Raw genomic sequence first — 18,687 nt, 5'->3', positions numbered from 1 at the left:
GTAACCTCAATGTCAACTTTAGTTTCACATTATCATTCACACACTTACTATATATCTCTAATGATTTAACAAACCTTCCTATTGCTTTATGTATCCTTTATGTATGTATGTATGTATGTATGTGTGTGTGTATATATATATATATATATATATATATATATATATATACACACACACATACATACCTATGCACATTATCTAATCACAGCACTAGTTCAGACCCTTATTATCTCAACTATACTATTTCAATACTTTTTCAATTTGTCTCCTTGCTTCATCTCTCCCATTGAAATCTATCCTCCAGTCACTTAAGAAGCATTTAATAATAACTTACTATATATGCCAGGCACTAGGGAACGCATAGAAAAACAAAAACATACTTTCTACACAAGGAATTTGCTTTCTAAAGGAAAAGAAAATATACACATAACTGCATGCAAGAATATACATTGTAAATGGGAGAGACTTTTAGAGGAAAGATACTTGCATTGTTGTAGAGGAATGGACTGGAATAATAAAGAGCTGAATCTTGAAAGAAGTCAGAAAGGAAAGGAAAGGAGAGAACATTCTAGGTATGGGGACAGCCAGTGAAAAGAGGAGAAGAAAAAGAGGTACCAACTGTAGTAGGCTTTAAAGAAATTTTACCTTATAAGGGAAAAAATAAATAGGATAACAGCTAAAGGAGATGGTAAGATCAAAAATCTTACCAGGGAAAATGGGTTTAAATTCCAGGGAATTCCAGGGAAAAAAGGTTAAAAAAAAGTTCACATGTAATTTTCCAAAGGGCAGGTTTGAGCATGTCACATCACTGCTTAGTCAACTACAGAGGCTCACTGTTAACTGCAAGATCAAATACAAAAAACTCCCTTTGGCATTTAAAGCTTATTCAAAAGGGAGATAAGGTACATTTGGAACAGAGACTATGGAAGAGAGAAAGTGAAAGTGAATACAACAGAATGCAGCATAGAGAAGGAGCTGGATGGTCAGGGACAAAAAAAAATACACTTCTTTTACTCTGACCCTTGCTTTTTTCAGGTGAAACATTTCAGAGCTCTGCAGGAACAAGCCAGAACTTACTTAGATCTTCTGTGTTCCATGTGTGATTTGTCTAACTCTTCAGTGAAAACAACAGCCAAGGACATCCAACAGACAAAGCAAATGGTACAAAATGACTACAGGACTTACAACAGTTTTAAAATTCACTTATAAAATTATGGGTTTTAATGAAATTACCTTTCAAGATGAGTCTTATTTTTGACTTCATCCTAATGATAAAGGTGTATTTCATTGTAGGGTAAGAGATCATAACGTTGCTACTAGTGAGAGATATCTGAAAAGTGGTAGCAACCTGCCACCTAGCAGAATTAATATCTTCAGTTCTTTTTTTAAAAAGCTAGTCATCCTTCATCTTTCTATTTCTTTCTCCATTTCTGTCTTTCCTAATTGGTTCTGTCAATTCGTATTCAGGGATAAAATGCTTACTAATACTTGATTTATGTTGCATATAGTTACATATACTTTATATCATGTATTTGTTTGTATATTTATTTGTTAATTTTTAAAGCTTTTTATTTTCAAAACATATGCATGGATAATTTGACTATACTGACCCTCGCATAGCCTTGTGTTTCAGATTTTCTCCTCTTTCCCCTCACTCCTCCACAAGATTGCAAGCAATCCAAAATATGTTAAATCCAGTATAAACATATTTATACAATTCTCTTGCTGCACAAAAAAATCAGATAGTAAAAAAAAATAAAATAAAATAAATGAGGAGGAAAACAAAATGCAAGTGAATAACAACAAAAAGAGTGAGAATGTTATGTTGTGATGCACAATCATTTCCCACAGTCCCCTCTCTGGGTGTAGATGGCTCTCTTCATCACAAATTTATACAATCACTTTCAAGAAAAAATTTGTTAACTGAATCACTGGTGATTAATTGACTAGCTCTGTTGCTTTAGGATGTTTTCAAGTGTCATATAGAATCAAAAATAACTTTTATAAAAATCAATTTCTAGTGTATTTTTATCATCAGGAGAAATAGTTCTGTAATGCTTGTTTCAAATATCTTTAAAAGATTTCATACCAGATCCATATTGGCAGAAGAAATGTTTTAAATGAAATTTTTCAGCTGTTTTTTTAAAAAGCAGTTAAATTTCTACCAAATATATAAAGTTTCACCACATAAATTTCACTATTAGCTTTCTTTTAATATTTTTTGTGAATAGATCATTAAAACTTAAAAAAAAAAAACTAGAGTATTTTGAAGACTTCTCTAATTCACTCTAGAGTCATACAAATTCAATGAAACAGTAGGCATGCCAGAATTAGGAAATATGCAAATTCATATAATTTTAAAAATGTGTTCTGATCCAAGCCACAATGATGAAAGCTCATAGAACCTCAGGAGAATATATTTTTTAAAAAATGGACCTGTCAAATATATTGAACCACTTAAGTAAAATCTTCTGGAGATCCAGAATTTAATGGCATCCAGTTGCTTTACTTGACAAACAGGTGAATCCTTTTATCCTTTAAATCAGTTCGGAAATGATGATCTGGAAAGCATTACTACTGCTCCCCTCATTTTGTCCCCTGTATTGATTATGTATAACAGAGGATGATAGAAGACATAATAAGGGATTGTAGCAAGATGAAAAAGACTTCTTCCAAATCTCCAAAACTTTTTATCAGTAGGTTATGTAGATGAAGATATGAAAAGATTCCAATAGCCACTTTACCAAGCTTAAGGTAAATTGTTTATATCTTCACCATATATTTTCACTTTTTTATTGAACATTTTCAAAAGGGTAATTTTAATGAAGTTCTTTGTGTAGCTTTATATCTACACATTTTATTATGTGGGTGGGCTGATAGTGTATTTTACAACATATGAAGATCTTTATATAATTGTTTTATTTTTAATTGCCTGCCTGTGCTGTTTTTTTTTTCTTTTAGTTTGAACAGAAGATAACAAACTCACAGAGTTTAACTCAGGGCTGGGAAGAGATTAAACAAATGAAGGCAGAGCTTTGGATTTATTTCCAGGATGCAGATCAACAGCTGCAGAATATGAAGAGGAGGCAGGCTGAATTGGAGTTAAATATTGCACAAAACATGGTTTCCCAAGTAAAGGTAAATAGTCATTTTTTTTGTAAGGCATTATACAGGTTATTGACATCTTTTGAAAGGAGAATATCATTTTAACATGGTAATACATTCAGTATTTATAATAAGATTTAGAGCTTGAAAAGTATATAGATTTCATTTAGTGCAAACCCTTCATTTTACACTTCTACATTTTACATTTCTACAAAACAACAAAACATATTTTTTATGATTGTTACTAATAAATAATCTGTATTGTTTTCTTCTACTATTGCTTCATAGGGAAAAAATTCATAGTAATTTGTGGGCCAATGTAATATTGTGTCTAGTCCTAGCAACAGTGTGTCAAATGGCACTTTGTAGAAACAAGTCTGCCTTGGAGATCTTGGAGGATGGGGTGGGCAAACTCTGCAGCTTTGCAGGGCCAAATAGTTTTGCTTTTCACATATACCGTCCTTCCTCTGCCAAGTCTACACAGGACTTCACTGTTTTCTTTGTTTGCCATTTAGTACCACTTAAATTCATGCGTTTAAGAAAGACGACTATTTACTTTAGAATTCAGAGGAATTGGCGGCATGAGTATTGCTCAGAGAGATCAGTTCATAAACAAATGTGATAGTTTTAAGTGTATTGTTCATGTTTTAAAATTTCTGCAGCATTTAGCCCTACTATACATCTACCATAATTATTGAATATAATTCATATTCATAGAATATGCAGTGCAACATAGGGGATAGAAAGTCAGCTTTGAAGCCAGAAAGACAGGTTCCATCCTTATTCCTTGACACATCTTAGCTTTGTTACCCTAATCAAATCACTTAACATTATCAGGGCTTTAGAGAATTTTATAAGTCCAGAGAATTGCAGAAAAGATCTGGTCTTCTGGAAGGAGATTTTTGTTTGTTTGCTTTGTTGTTTTATTATTTATTTATTTGTGTGGGTTTTTTGGTGAGTTTGGATAGCAATTAAATAAAGGGTCCCTATCTTTTCTCCTGAATCCAGTATCTTTGCCAAGAAAAGCCCAAATGGGTTTATGAAGAGTTGGGCATGATTGAAAAATGACTAAATAACAATAGCATTCTTATTTCTATTTACTTCTAACCATTGATTTCAGTTTCATTATGTAGTGGAAAAGACTAGAATCTAATGGGGATTCTATTAGAATACCACGAAACATACCATGAAAAGAAACACCTTTTTTTTTTTTTAATATTCTTTGCCTTAATCAACCCCATTCTATCATCTCACAAAGCACATTTCCTGAAACAAATGGGAATTTTGTGTTGTTTGATAGAGTATCTTATGTCCTTTGATTTTTATCAACCAATGATACCATTGTTTTAGTTTTCATTGGGTTTAATCAGAGTTATCTATATTCTAAAGATATTATATATGATGTATCAAATAGCACTTAATACAAAAAAACAAAAATCTGAATTGGAATTCTTGAATGGGTCCAAAATCTATAGTTTGCAAATAGTCCTGCTTTTCATACTTGTTTTCCTTACATTACAAATTCTAACGGTAATCTTTGCTGCCACAGAGGACTCTGTTGACTTCCTTAACACTTTTCTTTGTCTAAATTCTGCTACCTTTTCCCTTGACTTTACCCCCACCTCACTGTGTTCTTTGTTTCATCATCATCTAGTAAGGTGTACCTGAAAAATGGTAGGAGTTCAATAAATGCTTGTTGAAATTGATGTGGTGTGGGAAGGGGAAGAGATCCTCTCTGCTCAGAGATGCAAGTCCAAATGTGAAAGAATTCACGAATCCCAAAATCAGTGGCAAAAAGAAAGGTTTATTTTTCACTAAGAACCTCTCTCTCTGAGTGGACAAATCTCTTAAGGAGGAGATTTGCAAAGAATGTGTTAATAGAAACTTATTTTAGGAGCAGATTTTAGGGATTGGGGACAGTTTAAACTGATTATCAGAACAAAATCTCCCAATTGAATGAAATCACTTTAGAGGTTTTTTCCAGAATTTGGAATTTCCTGAATGGGGATCAGCTATCCGAAAATATCAATGAGGGGTGATTTGCTTTAGAAAAGGCCCATCTGTAAAATATGCCCCTTCCCAGGCTCTGGAGTCTGAGACCTCAAATTTCCCTTGTTTTATAGCTCAATGGGGACATAGTTTCAGAGTGATTATTTTACAGATTAAAGGGGACATAGTTTCAAAGTTCAACTCCCTTCCCCCCTCCCAGTCAAAATGAATTGAATTTGACCAAATTTTTCTCCACTTCTCTCGGTCTCTTATTTCTCATATTACATCTTTTGCTTGTTGATTTTACCTTCACTGTGTCTTGCGCATGGTGCTCTTCTTTCCTCTGATACTGCCTCTATTTTGGTTTGGGTCCTTGTTTCCTCATAGTTAGATACATAGGATCTTATAATAGTCTGAGATGATCTCATCTCTCCTGACCTAGCAAAGTCCATCTTCCATCTTCCACTTAGCAAAGAAAGTGATTTTCCTAAGTTCAAGGCAGTCCACATCACTCCCCTATTCCAAAAACTTTAAGTCCTCTGTCAATTCCAGGGTCAAATAAGAAAAGCTTCATTTTGGAGTTCAAAGCCCTTTATAAGCTAACCTCCCCCACTTTTCCAGTCTTATGACATCTTAGAGTCCCTCCTTATCTCTCACACTCATACAATATGCACTCCAATGATAGTTGTTCTTCAAATCAAAAACTCCAACTTCCTACTCAGGGCATTTTTGCTAGCTGTTCACCATACCTGGAATGATCTCCTCTTTATCTCTGTTTACTGGCTTCCTAACCTTCCTTTAAGCAATAGCTAAATTTCTACCTTCTATATGGAATCTTTACTGATCCCTCTTAATTCCCTCTGTAGATTATTTCCAGTATATCCTGTATATATAGCTTGCCATCTCTCCTATTGAGATCATATTATTATATATTACTATGATTTCATAAAAGTTTTTAAATTAAATTTTCAAAAAAGTTACATCAAAGCTTAAAATAGAATATAATATGCTTTGCCATCTGACTCTAGTCTATCTTGTAGATTTATTCACATCTTCCCTATCCTTTACATACTCAGTGATCCAGTCAAACTTTCTTATCTAATGTCCCTCAATAGCAGATATATTGAACAGAATTCCATCTGCCAAGCCTATGCTTTTGTATAGGATGCTCCCTAGACTTATAATGTACGCCCCTCATTTTTTTCTTCTATGAGCTCCTATTCCAATCCTCCTTCCTAGAACTTATGCTCTCTTTTATACCTTAGCTAAGGGACCAATACTTAACCTGGAACTTTTCCTGGATTTCCTCCTAATGCTTCTTGCTCTGAAATTCACTAATATTTATATTGAATATACTTAATGCAAATATCTTTCTCCATAGATTGTAATTTCTTGAGAGGAAAAACAATTTCATTTTTTGTCTTTCTGTCCCCAATTCTGAGTGTCTAAAACATTGTAGACATTTAAGAAATGCGTGTTAAATGATTGATTGAATATGGGTGGGTATACTATACCTTCTGTAGATACTGAAGTAGTAGTCTGCTCTTTTGTGTGTCTTGAATGTTGAAGCTGAATTTTTTTTTTTGCTGAATATAAAATTGTTCCCTTTTCCTCAAATTTCCCTTTTGAAATGTATGATTCTTTGTCCTAAAATCACAATGATGAGGTTTGTATCCCCTCGATTCCCAGTGGTGATGAGGTTAGTAGCAATAAGAGAGTTGTTTAAATTCCCTTTTGGTTGGCTGCAAGTTCAAAGTGAAAGAATTCACTTATCCTGAAATATTATTTGCAAAAATGAAAGTTTATTGTTGGATAGGAACTAGTTTGCTAAGAGATTGACTTCTATTGTGGCAAAGTCCTATTAGGAAAATAGAGTCTGGCACTGAGAAAAGAATGCTTTCTCCTATTCTGATTTTTTGGACACCCTGAAGTATATATCTTAATCCTTCCAGGCTTTGGAATTATTTCCCATATTGTTACATATTATGCAGGCAAAAAAGAACCTTTCGGTTATATAGGAATAGTCTGAGCAATAATATCCATTGGCTTTTTAGGATTTATCGTGTGGGCCCATCATATATTTACTGTAGGCCTGGACGTAGACACACAAGCATATTTCACATCAGCTACAATAATTATTGCAATTCCCACTGGAGTTAAAGTATTTAGTTGACTGGCCACACTCCATGGAGGGAACATTAAATGATCCCCAGCCATGTTATGAGCCTTAGGTTTCATTTTCCTATTTACAATTGGAGGATTAACCGGAATCGTACTTGCTAACTCATCTCTAGACATCGTTCTCCACGACACATACTATGTTGTAGCCCATTTCCACTACGTCTTATTCATAGGAGCTGTTTTTGCAATCATAGGAGGCTTTGTCCATTGATTCCCACTCTTTACAGGTTATATACTAAACGATATATGAGCAAAAATCCACTTCTCCATTATATTCGTGGGAGTTAACATAACTTTTTTCCCACAACATTTCCTAGGTCTTTCAGGAATACCACGACGATATTCAGATTATCCAGAGTGGGCAGTGTAATAGCAAATGGAGTGAGTTTAAGGAAACCTGTTATATACCCCCACCCCTCTCTGGACAGACTGAACTGATCAAACCAGGATTTCTCAATTGAATGAGACTTTAGAATTTCAAAAAGATCAAATGGGAGTTGATTTGCCCTTGAATAGTATTACTTTTCTCATCTTGGGAGGATGGGCCCTCTCTCTAGACTCCTTGGAACCTGGAAGATCCTGATCTCTCAGATCAAAAAGAGGACACAATTTTAATTTTAAAGGGAACAGTTTCAGTAAAGGGAACACAGTCTCAGAGGGATAATCTTAAAGGGAACACAGCTTCAGTAAAGGGAACAGTTTCACTCCCACTTCAAAACAATGCCTTTCTAGACTTCTGATTAATTTTCTGATTAAAATTTTAAACAGATAGAAATTATTTTATCTAGTAAAGAGTGACCTTTATATATTATATTTTCTATTATGAGTTTAATTTAATTATTTTCATAAATGTAATGTTTCAGGCCCTTCTGAACCTATAATTCATATATTTAATAAGTAAATGTTTGAAATTAATTTTACCTCTTTATCCTTCAGGAATTTGTTAAGAAGCTACAATCCAAACAGGCAGCCATAACAGCTGTTACTGAAAAGGTGAATAAGCTAACACATGGGCAAGAATCGCCTGAACACAAGGAAATAAATCATTTAAGTAATCAATGGATAGATCTCTGCCTACAGACCAACAATTTACTTTTGCAAAGAGAAGAAGATCTTCAGAGGACAAGAGATTACCATGACCGTATGAATGTGGTTGAAGTTTTCTTAGAGAAATTTACAAAAGAGTGGGACAAGTTGGCCAGGTAAAGAAGATCTTCTTCAGGATATAGATTAAAAGGTTTTACAAAATAGAATCGAATTCTTATCTTAGTTAAAAATATTTTTTCTTCTATCTTTTTAAAAATATTTGTTTGTTTTGATGTGCTTTGTTTCAGATCTAGTCTGTCCTCCCCCTTTCTCAAGCAACCTATGTGTTCACCATTTTAGCCCACTTGCTATCAATTAGTGCAGCTCAGCCCTTCCCAGATGAAGCTTTATTTTAGTACTTCCATCTTTTACTGTCATCTATTGTTTCAGTGACTTAACTCCTTGTAAACAATTTTATTTCTGAGCTTTGGTGTAATTAGGTTTGTTCTGACTGGTCAATAAAGAATTTTGCCATAGGGGAAAATATCCAGTCTCAATTTCCCTGGTAGCTAAGATTATGGTTTTTTCTCTACCAGAATGCAGCATGATTTTTTTAATCTTAAATTGAGAGCAGGGATGTTTTAATATAACATGATTCCTGCGTTCAATCAGGTTTTTTTTTTTTTAATTGCTATAATTTGCAAAGAACCATATGGTATAGAAAAGAGGATAAAAAACAGTTTTTGACTTCATGAAGCATAGGGTTTCACTCTGGCTGCATCACCTGGGCCAAGATGTGTTTTGTTGTAATTTTATCACCTTGTGTTTCTCTTTCTTTCTAGAGGAGTAAGTACAATGCCTGGCTCACAATTTTCCTGTTTATTCTTACATAAGTTCACATGCCAAAGTGAAACAAAACAGTATAGTGGAAAGAGCATTGATACTAATATCAGAGGACGCAGATTCAAATTATGCCTCTAATGCCTAATATTGGTTAATTTAGCTTCTTTAGACTTCATTTTCCTCAGCTGTAAGAGAAAATAGAGGGTTAAACTAAATATCCTTTAAAGTCTCTTATAAGTCCAAAATCCATGGTTTAATTTTAAACTATGAATCCAGAATCCCAACTGCTGAAAGAATGTCTTTAATGGAAAGTTCCAATTATACCTCATCCCTATATTTGCACCGATAGCATTTTGGGGAAAGATAATAAATTACTATTTCTTTTTCTGTTTTCATTATTTCTATGATTATCACTACCATTCACCAAAATACTGCAACTGAAACCTTGATGTTATCACTTGTGTGTTTACACATACATATAAACAAACAGATGTATATATGTACATACACATAGTATATATTCATACATATATACATGCAGATAACATATTTATATTTAAACTAAATATAGAGATGTAGACTCTATATAGACCTCAATTTCTCAGATCTCTTATCACTTATCAAGTGAATTCTCTCCATATTTTTTTTTTTTTTGCATATGCTACCTTCTCTTTATTCCCACGGCCATTACTTTAGTATAGAATTTAATTATCACTCATCTGTATCACTGAAATTGTCTCTTAATGGGCTCTCCCCTCTGTCTTCTAGCCTTACCTCTGCATTCTGTCCTTTTATGTGATACAGTCTTAATTTTCCTTATATAGAAATCTCTGCTCAAAATGTTGTAATGGCATCCTATTTCCCCCAGGTAAAATTCAAACTTTTCTGCTTCACTTTAGGGATCTCCACTGCTTTGCCAAACTTAATTTAGTAAAATACTATCCTTCCTGACTCTTGGAGCATTCACAGTTCCCTGAATATACTTTGCTCTTTGCTTTCCTACATCTTGCTTACACTCTATCTAATATTTAGAAGGTTCTTCTTCACTCTTCCCTTAAATTATTGAATTCCTACCTATCCTTCACAATACAATTTTTTGGTTTTCTGGGTTAATTGAGGTTACATCCCAGGATCACATAGCTAAGAAGTGTTAAGTGTCTGAGGTCACATTTGAACTCAGGTACTCCTGACTTCAGGACTGGTGCTCTATTCACTGTGCCATCTAGCTGCCCCTTTACTTACCCTTTTTCAAGGCTCAGTCTAAATTCCAATTTCTCTTTATTGCTTTGGCTGGTAATATTTTTCCTTTTCAGACTTAAAAATCACTTTGTTTCAGAAATTTCTGGGTTTTTTTTTTGGTTATCTTTCTTTTTGTCCTTTCCCTTTAGTAAGCTCTGTGAGGTCAGAGACTTTGTATTATCTAAATTTTAATCTTCTCAGTCCTTAGCACCATGCTCTGTACACATTAAATATTTAACAAATATTTATTGAATCCAACTGAACTGAACATAGAGTACACAAAGGCGAACAGTATGAAATTAGACTGGAGCATGGAAAGCTTTTGGATAATTGTCAAAAGGCAATCAAATGGCCCACTTTAAAGTTATTTGTTATACTATTTTCTTTTCAAGAATTAAACATATATAATTGGAAGAAATAATAATATAAAAACTATTTGAACTGAATATGAAAGTTCTTAGATACTGCATGAGCATACTTATATTTGCCATTTTATTTACAGATCAGATGCTGAGAGTACAACTGTGCACCTTGAGTCTTTGAAAAAGTTAACATTGGCATTGCAAGAAAAAAAGCAAATTATTGAAGACCTAAAAGACCAGAAACAGAAAATGATAGATCACTTGAATCTAGATGACAAAGAATTAGTCAAAGAACAGACAAGCCATTTTGAACAACGTTGGTTTCAGCTTGAAGATCTTGTTAAGAGGAAAATCCAATTGTCAGTCACAACTTTAGAGGAGCTAAATTTGGTGCAATCCAGATTTCAGGAGCTAATGGAGTGGGCTGAAGAGCAGCAGCCTGGAATAGTTGAAGCACTGAAGCAGAGCCCTCCCCCAGATCTAGCTCAGAATTTGCTTATGGATCATCTTGCCATTTGCAGTGAACTAGAGTCTAAACAGATGATCTTAAAATCACTCATCAAGGATGCTGACAGAGTGATGGTTGATTTAGGCCTCAATGAAAGACAACAAATCCAGAAGGTACTCTCTGATGCACAATGTCATGTCACTTGCCTCAGTGATTTAGTGGGTCAAAGAAGAAAACACTTAAATAAGGCATTATCTGAGAAAACCCAGTTTCTTATGGCAGTATTTCAGGCTAGCAGTCAAATTCAGCAGCATGAAAGAAAGATCATGTTCCATGAACACATTTGCCTATTGCCAGATGATGTTAGTAAGCAGGTCAAGACTTGTAAGAGTGCCCAAGCCAGCCTAAGAACCTATCAGCATGAAGTCACTGGTCTTTGGGCTCAAGGGCGTGATTTAATGAAGGAAGCAACAGATCAAGAAAAGAATGAAGTATTAAGCAAGCTTCAGGAACTCCAGGGCATCTATGACACTGTTTTACAGAAGTGTAGCCAGAGGTTACAAGAACTGGAAAAGAATTTGGTTTCTAGGAAGCATTTTAAGGAGGATTTTGATAAAACTTGCCATTGGCTGAAACAAGCAGATATCATTACATTTCCCGAAATAAATTTAATGAATGGTAGCAATGAGCTTTATGCCCAGTTGGCAAAATATCAGTGCCTTCTTGAACAATCTCCTGAATTTGAAAATCTTCTGCTGACTCTCCAAAGAACTGGACAAGCAATTTTGCCTTCACTTAATGAGATGGATCATTCCTACCTCGATGAAAAGCTGAATTCTTTGCCCCAGCAATTTAATGTTGTTTTGGCCCTGGCTAAAGATAAGTTCTACAAGGTACAAGAAGCTATTCTTGCTCGGAAAGAATATTCCTCCTTGATTGAATTGACTTCCCAATCTCTAAGTGATCTGGAAGACCAGTTTGTAAATATGAATAAAGTCCCCACTATTCTGTCAACCCAAGAAGCCTTGTCTCTTCAGGAAGCTTGCAGAGTTCTTCTTGGAGAAATTTTAAGTCTTGGGGCAGCAGTAGATGAGCTAAACCAAAAAAAGGAGGGTTTTCGTAGCACAGGTCAGCCATGGCAGCCAGATGAGATGCTCAAACTTGTTACTTTGTATCACAAGCTGAAAAGACAAACAGAACAAAGGGTTAACTTATTAGAAGACATGACAAATGCTTATCAGGAATATGAAGAAATGTGCCATCAGCTAAAAAAACAGCTGGAAGCTGTAAAGAAAGAGCAAACAAAAGTGAATGAGGAAACTCTTCCTGCAGAAGAAAAACTGAAAACTTACCATTCACTGGCAGGAAGCCTTCAAGATTCAGGAATCCTTCTTAAGAGAGTAACTGAGCATCTTGAAGACCTTTCTCCAAATCTTGACCCTTTGGCTTATGAGAAGGCAAATCAACAGGTTAAGGCATGGCAAGAAGAGCTCACATTGCTGACTTCAGGCATTAGTGAGACGGTAATGGAGTGTGAAAGTCGACTGGTTCAAAGCATAGATTTTCAGACTGAAATCTGCCGCTCACTTGATTGGCTAAGACATGTGAAAGCAGAACTTAATGGAACAATATGCTTAGATATGAAACTTCAGAGTATCCAAGAGGAAATCCGAAAGGTTCAGATTCACCAAGAAGAGGTTCAGTCCAGCCTCAGAATAATGAATGCACTGAGTAGTAAAGAAAAGGAAAAATTTTTGAAAGCAAAGGAATTAATTTCTGCTGACTTAGAAAATACCCTCGCTGAACTCTCTGAACTAGATGATGAAGTTCAGGAAGCCATACGAACTAGACAGGTCAGTATATTGTGTTATATGTACTATATTTGTTGATGCAGGTGTTTATGTATTAAGCTTCCATTGAATATTTCTTTTCAGAAGAAATTCAGAAAATTCAGAAGAATATTCAGAAAAGAATATTTCTTTTCATTAGAAATACCCTGATTAAAAATATATTTTATAATTGGATTTGTATGTCTCTGAGAGGAGAAAGTTGAGGTCTGTCACTAATATGATGTTACAATTTCCTCCTGTAACTTATTTGATTTTTTCTTTAAGAATTTGAATACAAAGTGCCTTTATATTTAGTAGTAATATTATTTGTCTATGGTGCTTTAAACAAAATATAGTTTCCCTACTTATTTCTTTTAATTAGGTCTGTTTTTACATTTGCTTTGTCTGAAATTATGCTTGCTATCTTGCCATTTTTTTTTTTTACTTTAGCTAAAGCACAATAGATTCTGCTCCAATCCTTTATTTTAATTCTGTGTGGATATTTGTTTCAAGATTGTTTCTTGTAAACCACATATTGTGAGTTCTAGTTTCTGATCCATTCTGCTATCAATTTCCCTTTTATAGGTGAACTTATCACATTCACATTCTTGATTACTGACTATTCATTTCAATATATGTCATTTTGTTATCGTTTCCTTTTTTTCCCTCTTTTTATTCCTGTCCCTTTGAGGGGAAGTTTGTATTCAAGACTTTCAGTCTTGATTCTAATCTACCCATTGAGCACCTGCTATATTAGCACATATAAGCACAGTTGGCTAGGTTTTTTTCCTAAAATTCTGAGCATGTTATTTCAAGATATTGGCCACAATCAATTTTGGCAAGCCTTCCAAGTGCTCTGCAATTTTCTAGTTTGTTAGTTTATTTTCACTAAGAACATTGAGCCTCCTGATGTTGAGTCTATCTTGAAATCACACAACTCCCAAATTAGAAATAAACTAGCAGTTCAAGTAAACCTGTTTTTTTGTTTGAAAAATAAATTGTAAAGCCTTTAAAAAATTTTTTTGGTTAGCATTAGGTCACTGGACAAGAGATTAAGACACACTATACAAAGTGTGAAATCTACCTATTTCTAGAATAATTTTTGTCATACATCTAGTTGTACATTACTGACTACTGCATTAGTACAGACTCATCTTTACTCCTTTTCACTGCAAGACAATTTCTCTATACCCCTTCAGAATAATAGCTCTCAAGGAAATGGTGGAATTTGATTAAATGATCTCTAAATCCTATGATTGTTTAGCTTTTAATTCCTGTTGCATCGGGCAATACTACTTTGTAACCTTATTTTACCCCCATTTTTTTTGTTTCATTTTATAAATCTTCAGTCTTTAAAGCTTTTCTTTTTGGTAATTTCACTCACACTTTGAAGCATTTGCATAGACACTTGTAAGCACTGCCAAGCATTAAGAGCGTTGTTTTTTTTTTTTTTTTTTTTTTTTCAAATTGGCCAACAAGCTAACCCCAATGAATTGTTGAGCATGGTCTTCCCTTCTTCATTTCATCAACTCTTATCTAGGTTCATGGTACTGCTTCCTTTTTAGGGATTATTTCTGTACTATCAGTATGTGTAAAAAACACATCCTGTTCAAAAGACAGTTATAGTTGCTTGAAGTTGTTGGAAAATTTACTTATAGATTGTTGAATGATTAATATATTTTGAAGTTTATTTTGTTGCACATTATGGTATCACCTAAGTATATCAGTGATGTTATATTAATTTTATCCATTTTAACTCTGTCATTATTTATTCTTAAATTGTTGAATTTACTTTATCTGCAATTATTGTTTTTATAGGCTACATTGACTAAAGTATATAAATTGTGTCAGAAGTATTACCAAGTATTTCAGACAGCAAAAGACTGGCTTGAGGATGCTCAAGAGTTATTACAGATGGCAGGCAGTGGATTGGATGTAGAGGGCTCAGAGGAGAACCTAAGAAGCCACATGGAATTTTTCAGCACTGAAAATGAGTTCCATAGTCATCTGGCAGAACTTCAAGGTTTGCTTTCTAAACTAGAACCATTTATCAAAACTTCTGGAAAGGAAGAACTGCTGCAGAAAGTGACTTCCTTAGAAGAAAAGGGCAAGAAAGTAATTCAGGAATCTCAAATTCAATTAGACCTATTGCAAAGGTATCTCTTTGTTTTTCTTGATTTGTTTGTGTTTTTTTTTTTTCATTTTGAATGAAGAGAATTTTTACAATGGAAATAAGAGTAGAATAATTATATACATTAGCCCATTTTTACCCATGTTCTTTTGGTATTTTTATTTATAATTAAAGACAGAGCTCTGCATAGTGATATGTGATTACATATTATTTATTCTTTGTCAATGATTTATTAGTATTGTATTTTTCCCCTCTAAGATGTGCAACTCAATGGCAAGATTACCAGAAATCAAGAGAGGAGGTTATTGAACTGATGAATGAGGCTGAAAAGAAACTATCTGAGTTTTCTGTGTCCAAAGCTGCTTCTAGTTGTGGAGCAGAAGAAAAATTACTGGATCACAAGGTAAGGTTGGCATTATGTAATTTTAGTAGCTTTTTCCAAGAGAAACTATAGGAAAAATTAATTTTAAACCTTGTTTCATTTTCATCCACACCCCATAAATGTGAATAATATACCTTGAATAATTTTCCAATTAATAATAAGTAACTATCATCAGTCATTAGCATTCTTCATCTGAAATACCTTTCCATGATTTACAAATAAAGGCACTTCTGTGATTTTCTAAGAAAGCATAATGACATGGCATGTCTTTGAAAGGCATGGCAAGTCAGAGGGTACTAAACAAATGCTGGACTGCTGGTGATGGTTAAGAATGATTCATATCAACCCAATAAATTAAAAACTATAACTCTAAGCTGTCTTGCAGCAGTCACAATAAAGTCTGAATCTGAATAAGGCTCTATATCCAATCCTGTTCACTTATTTTTATGCAACTAGTTAAAATATGGACACAATAAGACATTTCAAATATCTTTGAATATTTGAAATATTCATTTTTCATACATAAGCCTGTTCTCCTTCACTTAAAAATGTATCTTATTCTGTTACTTTTTTTAAAAGTCAAGAAGAATTTCTTGTAACTTTCTGTAACCTCAAGATCTTTTTTAAACCTAAGGAAAAACTTTCTGTGGAAAAATGTAGATCCTTTAGCATTTACCTCACTCAGAACATTCTAAGAATTAAAATTTGGTAACATTTATAGATGTATTAGAAAAAAAATCTCCCCATCTTTCTTTTATTGTTTCAGTCATTAGTATCTCTAGTGAGCTCTTTCCATGAGAGGATCATAGCCCTAGAAGAAAAGGCTTCTCAGTTAGAAAAAAATGGAAATGATGCCAGCAAGGCAACAATCAGCAGGTCAATGACTACAGTCTGGCAACGCTGGACACGCATTCGTGCTGTAGCTCAGGACCAGGAGAAGATTCTGGAGGATGCAGTGGATGAGTGGAAAAGCTTCAATAGCAAGGTAATTATTTTTAGTATATTAGGGATCACAAGGTTTAGACCAAACCCCTAGATCCAGTGAGATTACACAGCTTACTCAGAATAAAAATATAATCTTTATCTTTTGATTCCAAGACTCTTAATAAATGGAAAAAGGGTTTTGTTTTGTTTTTTTGGTTGGGTCATTTTTGCCATTTTAAATTCATGCACAAAAGAAACACATATTATGAAAAATATATAATTTTATCCAAATTGAGAGCCAGTCTAACTTCAGAAAATACTAGGTAAAATCACATCTGCAAAGTTTTCACATGGAATATATAGGTTAATAGACTTTTGACTATTTATCTAATCCAGCTGGCTCCAAAAGAGCGTAAAGTATTCAGATTAACTAAGGAAACATGGAACATAGACCATTGCAGTCAGAATAGTTAAATTATTTGTCAAATTACCTCCAACCCCAAAATAAATCAAGGCTTCCAGATAAAAATTCAAAATCACTCCATTCAGTTTCTGCTAGCAGTATTTCCAAGAATAATTTGGACTACCCTATATCATTAATAACTCCTGGCTGGTTATTCTGAGATTGGAGCATGGAACCTAAAATGACAAGGAATTACTCCTCCCTCATGCCAATTATGGTTTGGTATTTATATCCTCCAGGCTTAAAAGATTACACACTTATACTTAAACTGGCCAAGTATGTCATTGTCATGTTTGAGAGAATGGCTGGAGCAAAGATTAGGGGGTAGAATTGCCTTTATTTGAATGCTTGCTCATCTTGGATTTTCAGTAGTTTCTTTTGTGACATATGTGACATATGCATCTTTAGGTTCAAAAAGCTACTGAAATGATAGATCAGCTACAAGAAAATTTACCTGGAAGCTCAGCAGAGAAAGCTTTAAAAACAGAACTCATGGCACTCCTTGAATATCATGACACATTTATTCTTGAAGTGGAACAGCAGCAAGCAGCCCTAGGTGTGCTGAAGCAACAGGCACTGAACATGCTACATGATGGGGAAGTCGAGTCATCTCCTGAAGAAGAGCTACCTATTATTCAAGAAATCACAGCAATGCAAGATAGATGTCTTAAGTAAGCATTCAGTCTTTTCGTTATAGAATAATATGAAAACATATGAAAAAAAATTAAGGTTGGGTTTTTAAAATCTCAAAGATTTCACACACAGTGCTTTGTATATTATATGAATGGCTAAATGAATGAAAAGGTATTTGCAAAGAGCTTATTATGTGGAAAACCCTAGAGATTAGAAAGGCAACACAATCTCTGATCTAAATGAGCAAACATATAGGTGGCTTCCACTGCAAGGCAGATGCAAGGGCTAATGATTCTTAGTATGCAGTAGCAAAACAGAAGGTGAGTATACAGTCATTTCCATCAAAATCAGTTCTATGATGTTGAACCACTTGATGGTATCAATGATTTTCCTTATATCTTTTATATCTGATAATGCTGAGAAAATGAGGGATACAGCTATCATTAGATGTTGCCACTTTCAGGGCAATAAGTCTAATCTGGCTTTTTGGTCAATGTTTGGTGTTGGTAAAATGAGTAGTAGGGATGGTGGGCCGCTTCTTTAAAAGGCTTGCTCTCCTTGATGTGTGTTGTCAGACTGGAAGCAGGGCTGGCGATTTTGAGGAACACTGTTATTTATAAGGTTTGGGCAAAGGATCCTAGGAGGTCTCCCTCTCATATGAAGGTTTGTGGTGGTAGTAGAGATTTGCTCTTCCTGAGACAAATCACCCTTTGACTTCCCTTCAAAATGTTTTGCTACTTCAGCTAACCTGATTTACCTACCTGTGGTAGAAGTTTAATAAGATCTTATGTTGAAAAGAAATTATCAGAGTTTTGCTTTAGGAAGGTTGTTCTAGAAGCCTTGAGTAAAATGGGATATATAAAAAAGCTCAGGAATAAGAAAGCTGAAGATGTGAAGATACTGTTGCAAAATCCGTAAAAAGAAGTAATGATGGATTAAATTAGGATAATATCAATGTGAAGGGAGAAGAAAGGATGTAAATGAGATTAATTACAGTAAAACTGACCAGTACCTTATCAGATGGAGGAGAGGAATAAAAGATAGTTCCTCAACCTTAACATATACAAAATAGAACTCTACACCTTCATCCTTTTCTGACTTCTTTATTTCTGTTAATGGTAAAATCATCCCA

At 34.2% G+C, this 18,687-nt stretch overlaps 1 protein-coding gene across 1 annotated transcript in view; it reads left to right on the top strand.

Moving 5' to 3' along the window:
* The window catches only part of SYNE1 (spectrin repeat containing nuclear envelope protein 1), a 593,997-nt gene that overhangs the window by 364,861 nt on the left and 210,449 nt on the right, over positions 1–18,687 (top strand). The window contains exons 74-81 of the mRNA XM_051997964.1: positions 1,036–1,161; positions 2,962–3,138; positions 8,212–8,477; positions 10,886–13,046; positions 14,841–15,178; positions 15,412–15,556; positions 16,302–16,520; positions 17,331–17,593. Coding sequence (XP_051853924.1) covers positions 1,036–1,161; positions 2,962–3,138; positions 8,212–8,477; positions 10,886–13,046; positions 14,841–15,178; positions 15,412–15,556; positions 16,302–16,520; positions 17,331–17,593 — 3,695 coding nt within the window. The remainder of the gene's footprint in view (positions 1–1,035; positions 1,162–2,961; positions 3,139–8,211; positions 8,478–10,885; positions 13,047–14,840; positions 15,179–15,411; positions 15,557–16,301; positions 16,521–17,330; positions 17,594–18,687) is intronic.

The sequence above is a fragment of the Antechinus flavipes genome, chromosome 4, assembly GCF_016432865.1.
Source record: "Antechinus flavipes isolate AdamAnt ecotype Samford, QLD, Australia chromosome 4, AdamAnt_v2, whole genome shotgun sequence".
Classification (NCBI taxonomy): Eukaryota; Metazoa; Chordata; class Mammalia; order Dasyuromorphia; family Dasyuridae; genus Antechinus; species Antechinus flavipes.
This window is presented reverse-complemented; position numbering and strand designations above follow the sequence as displayed.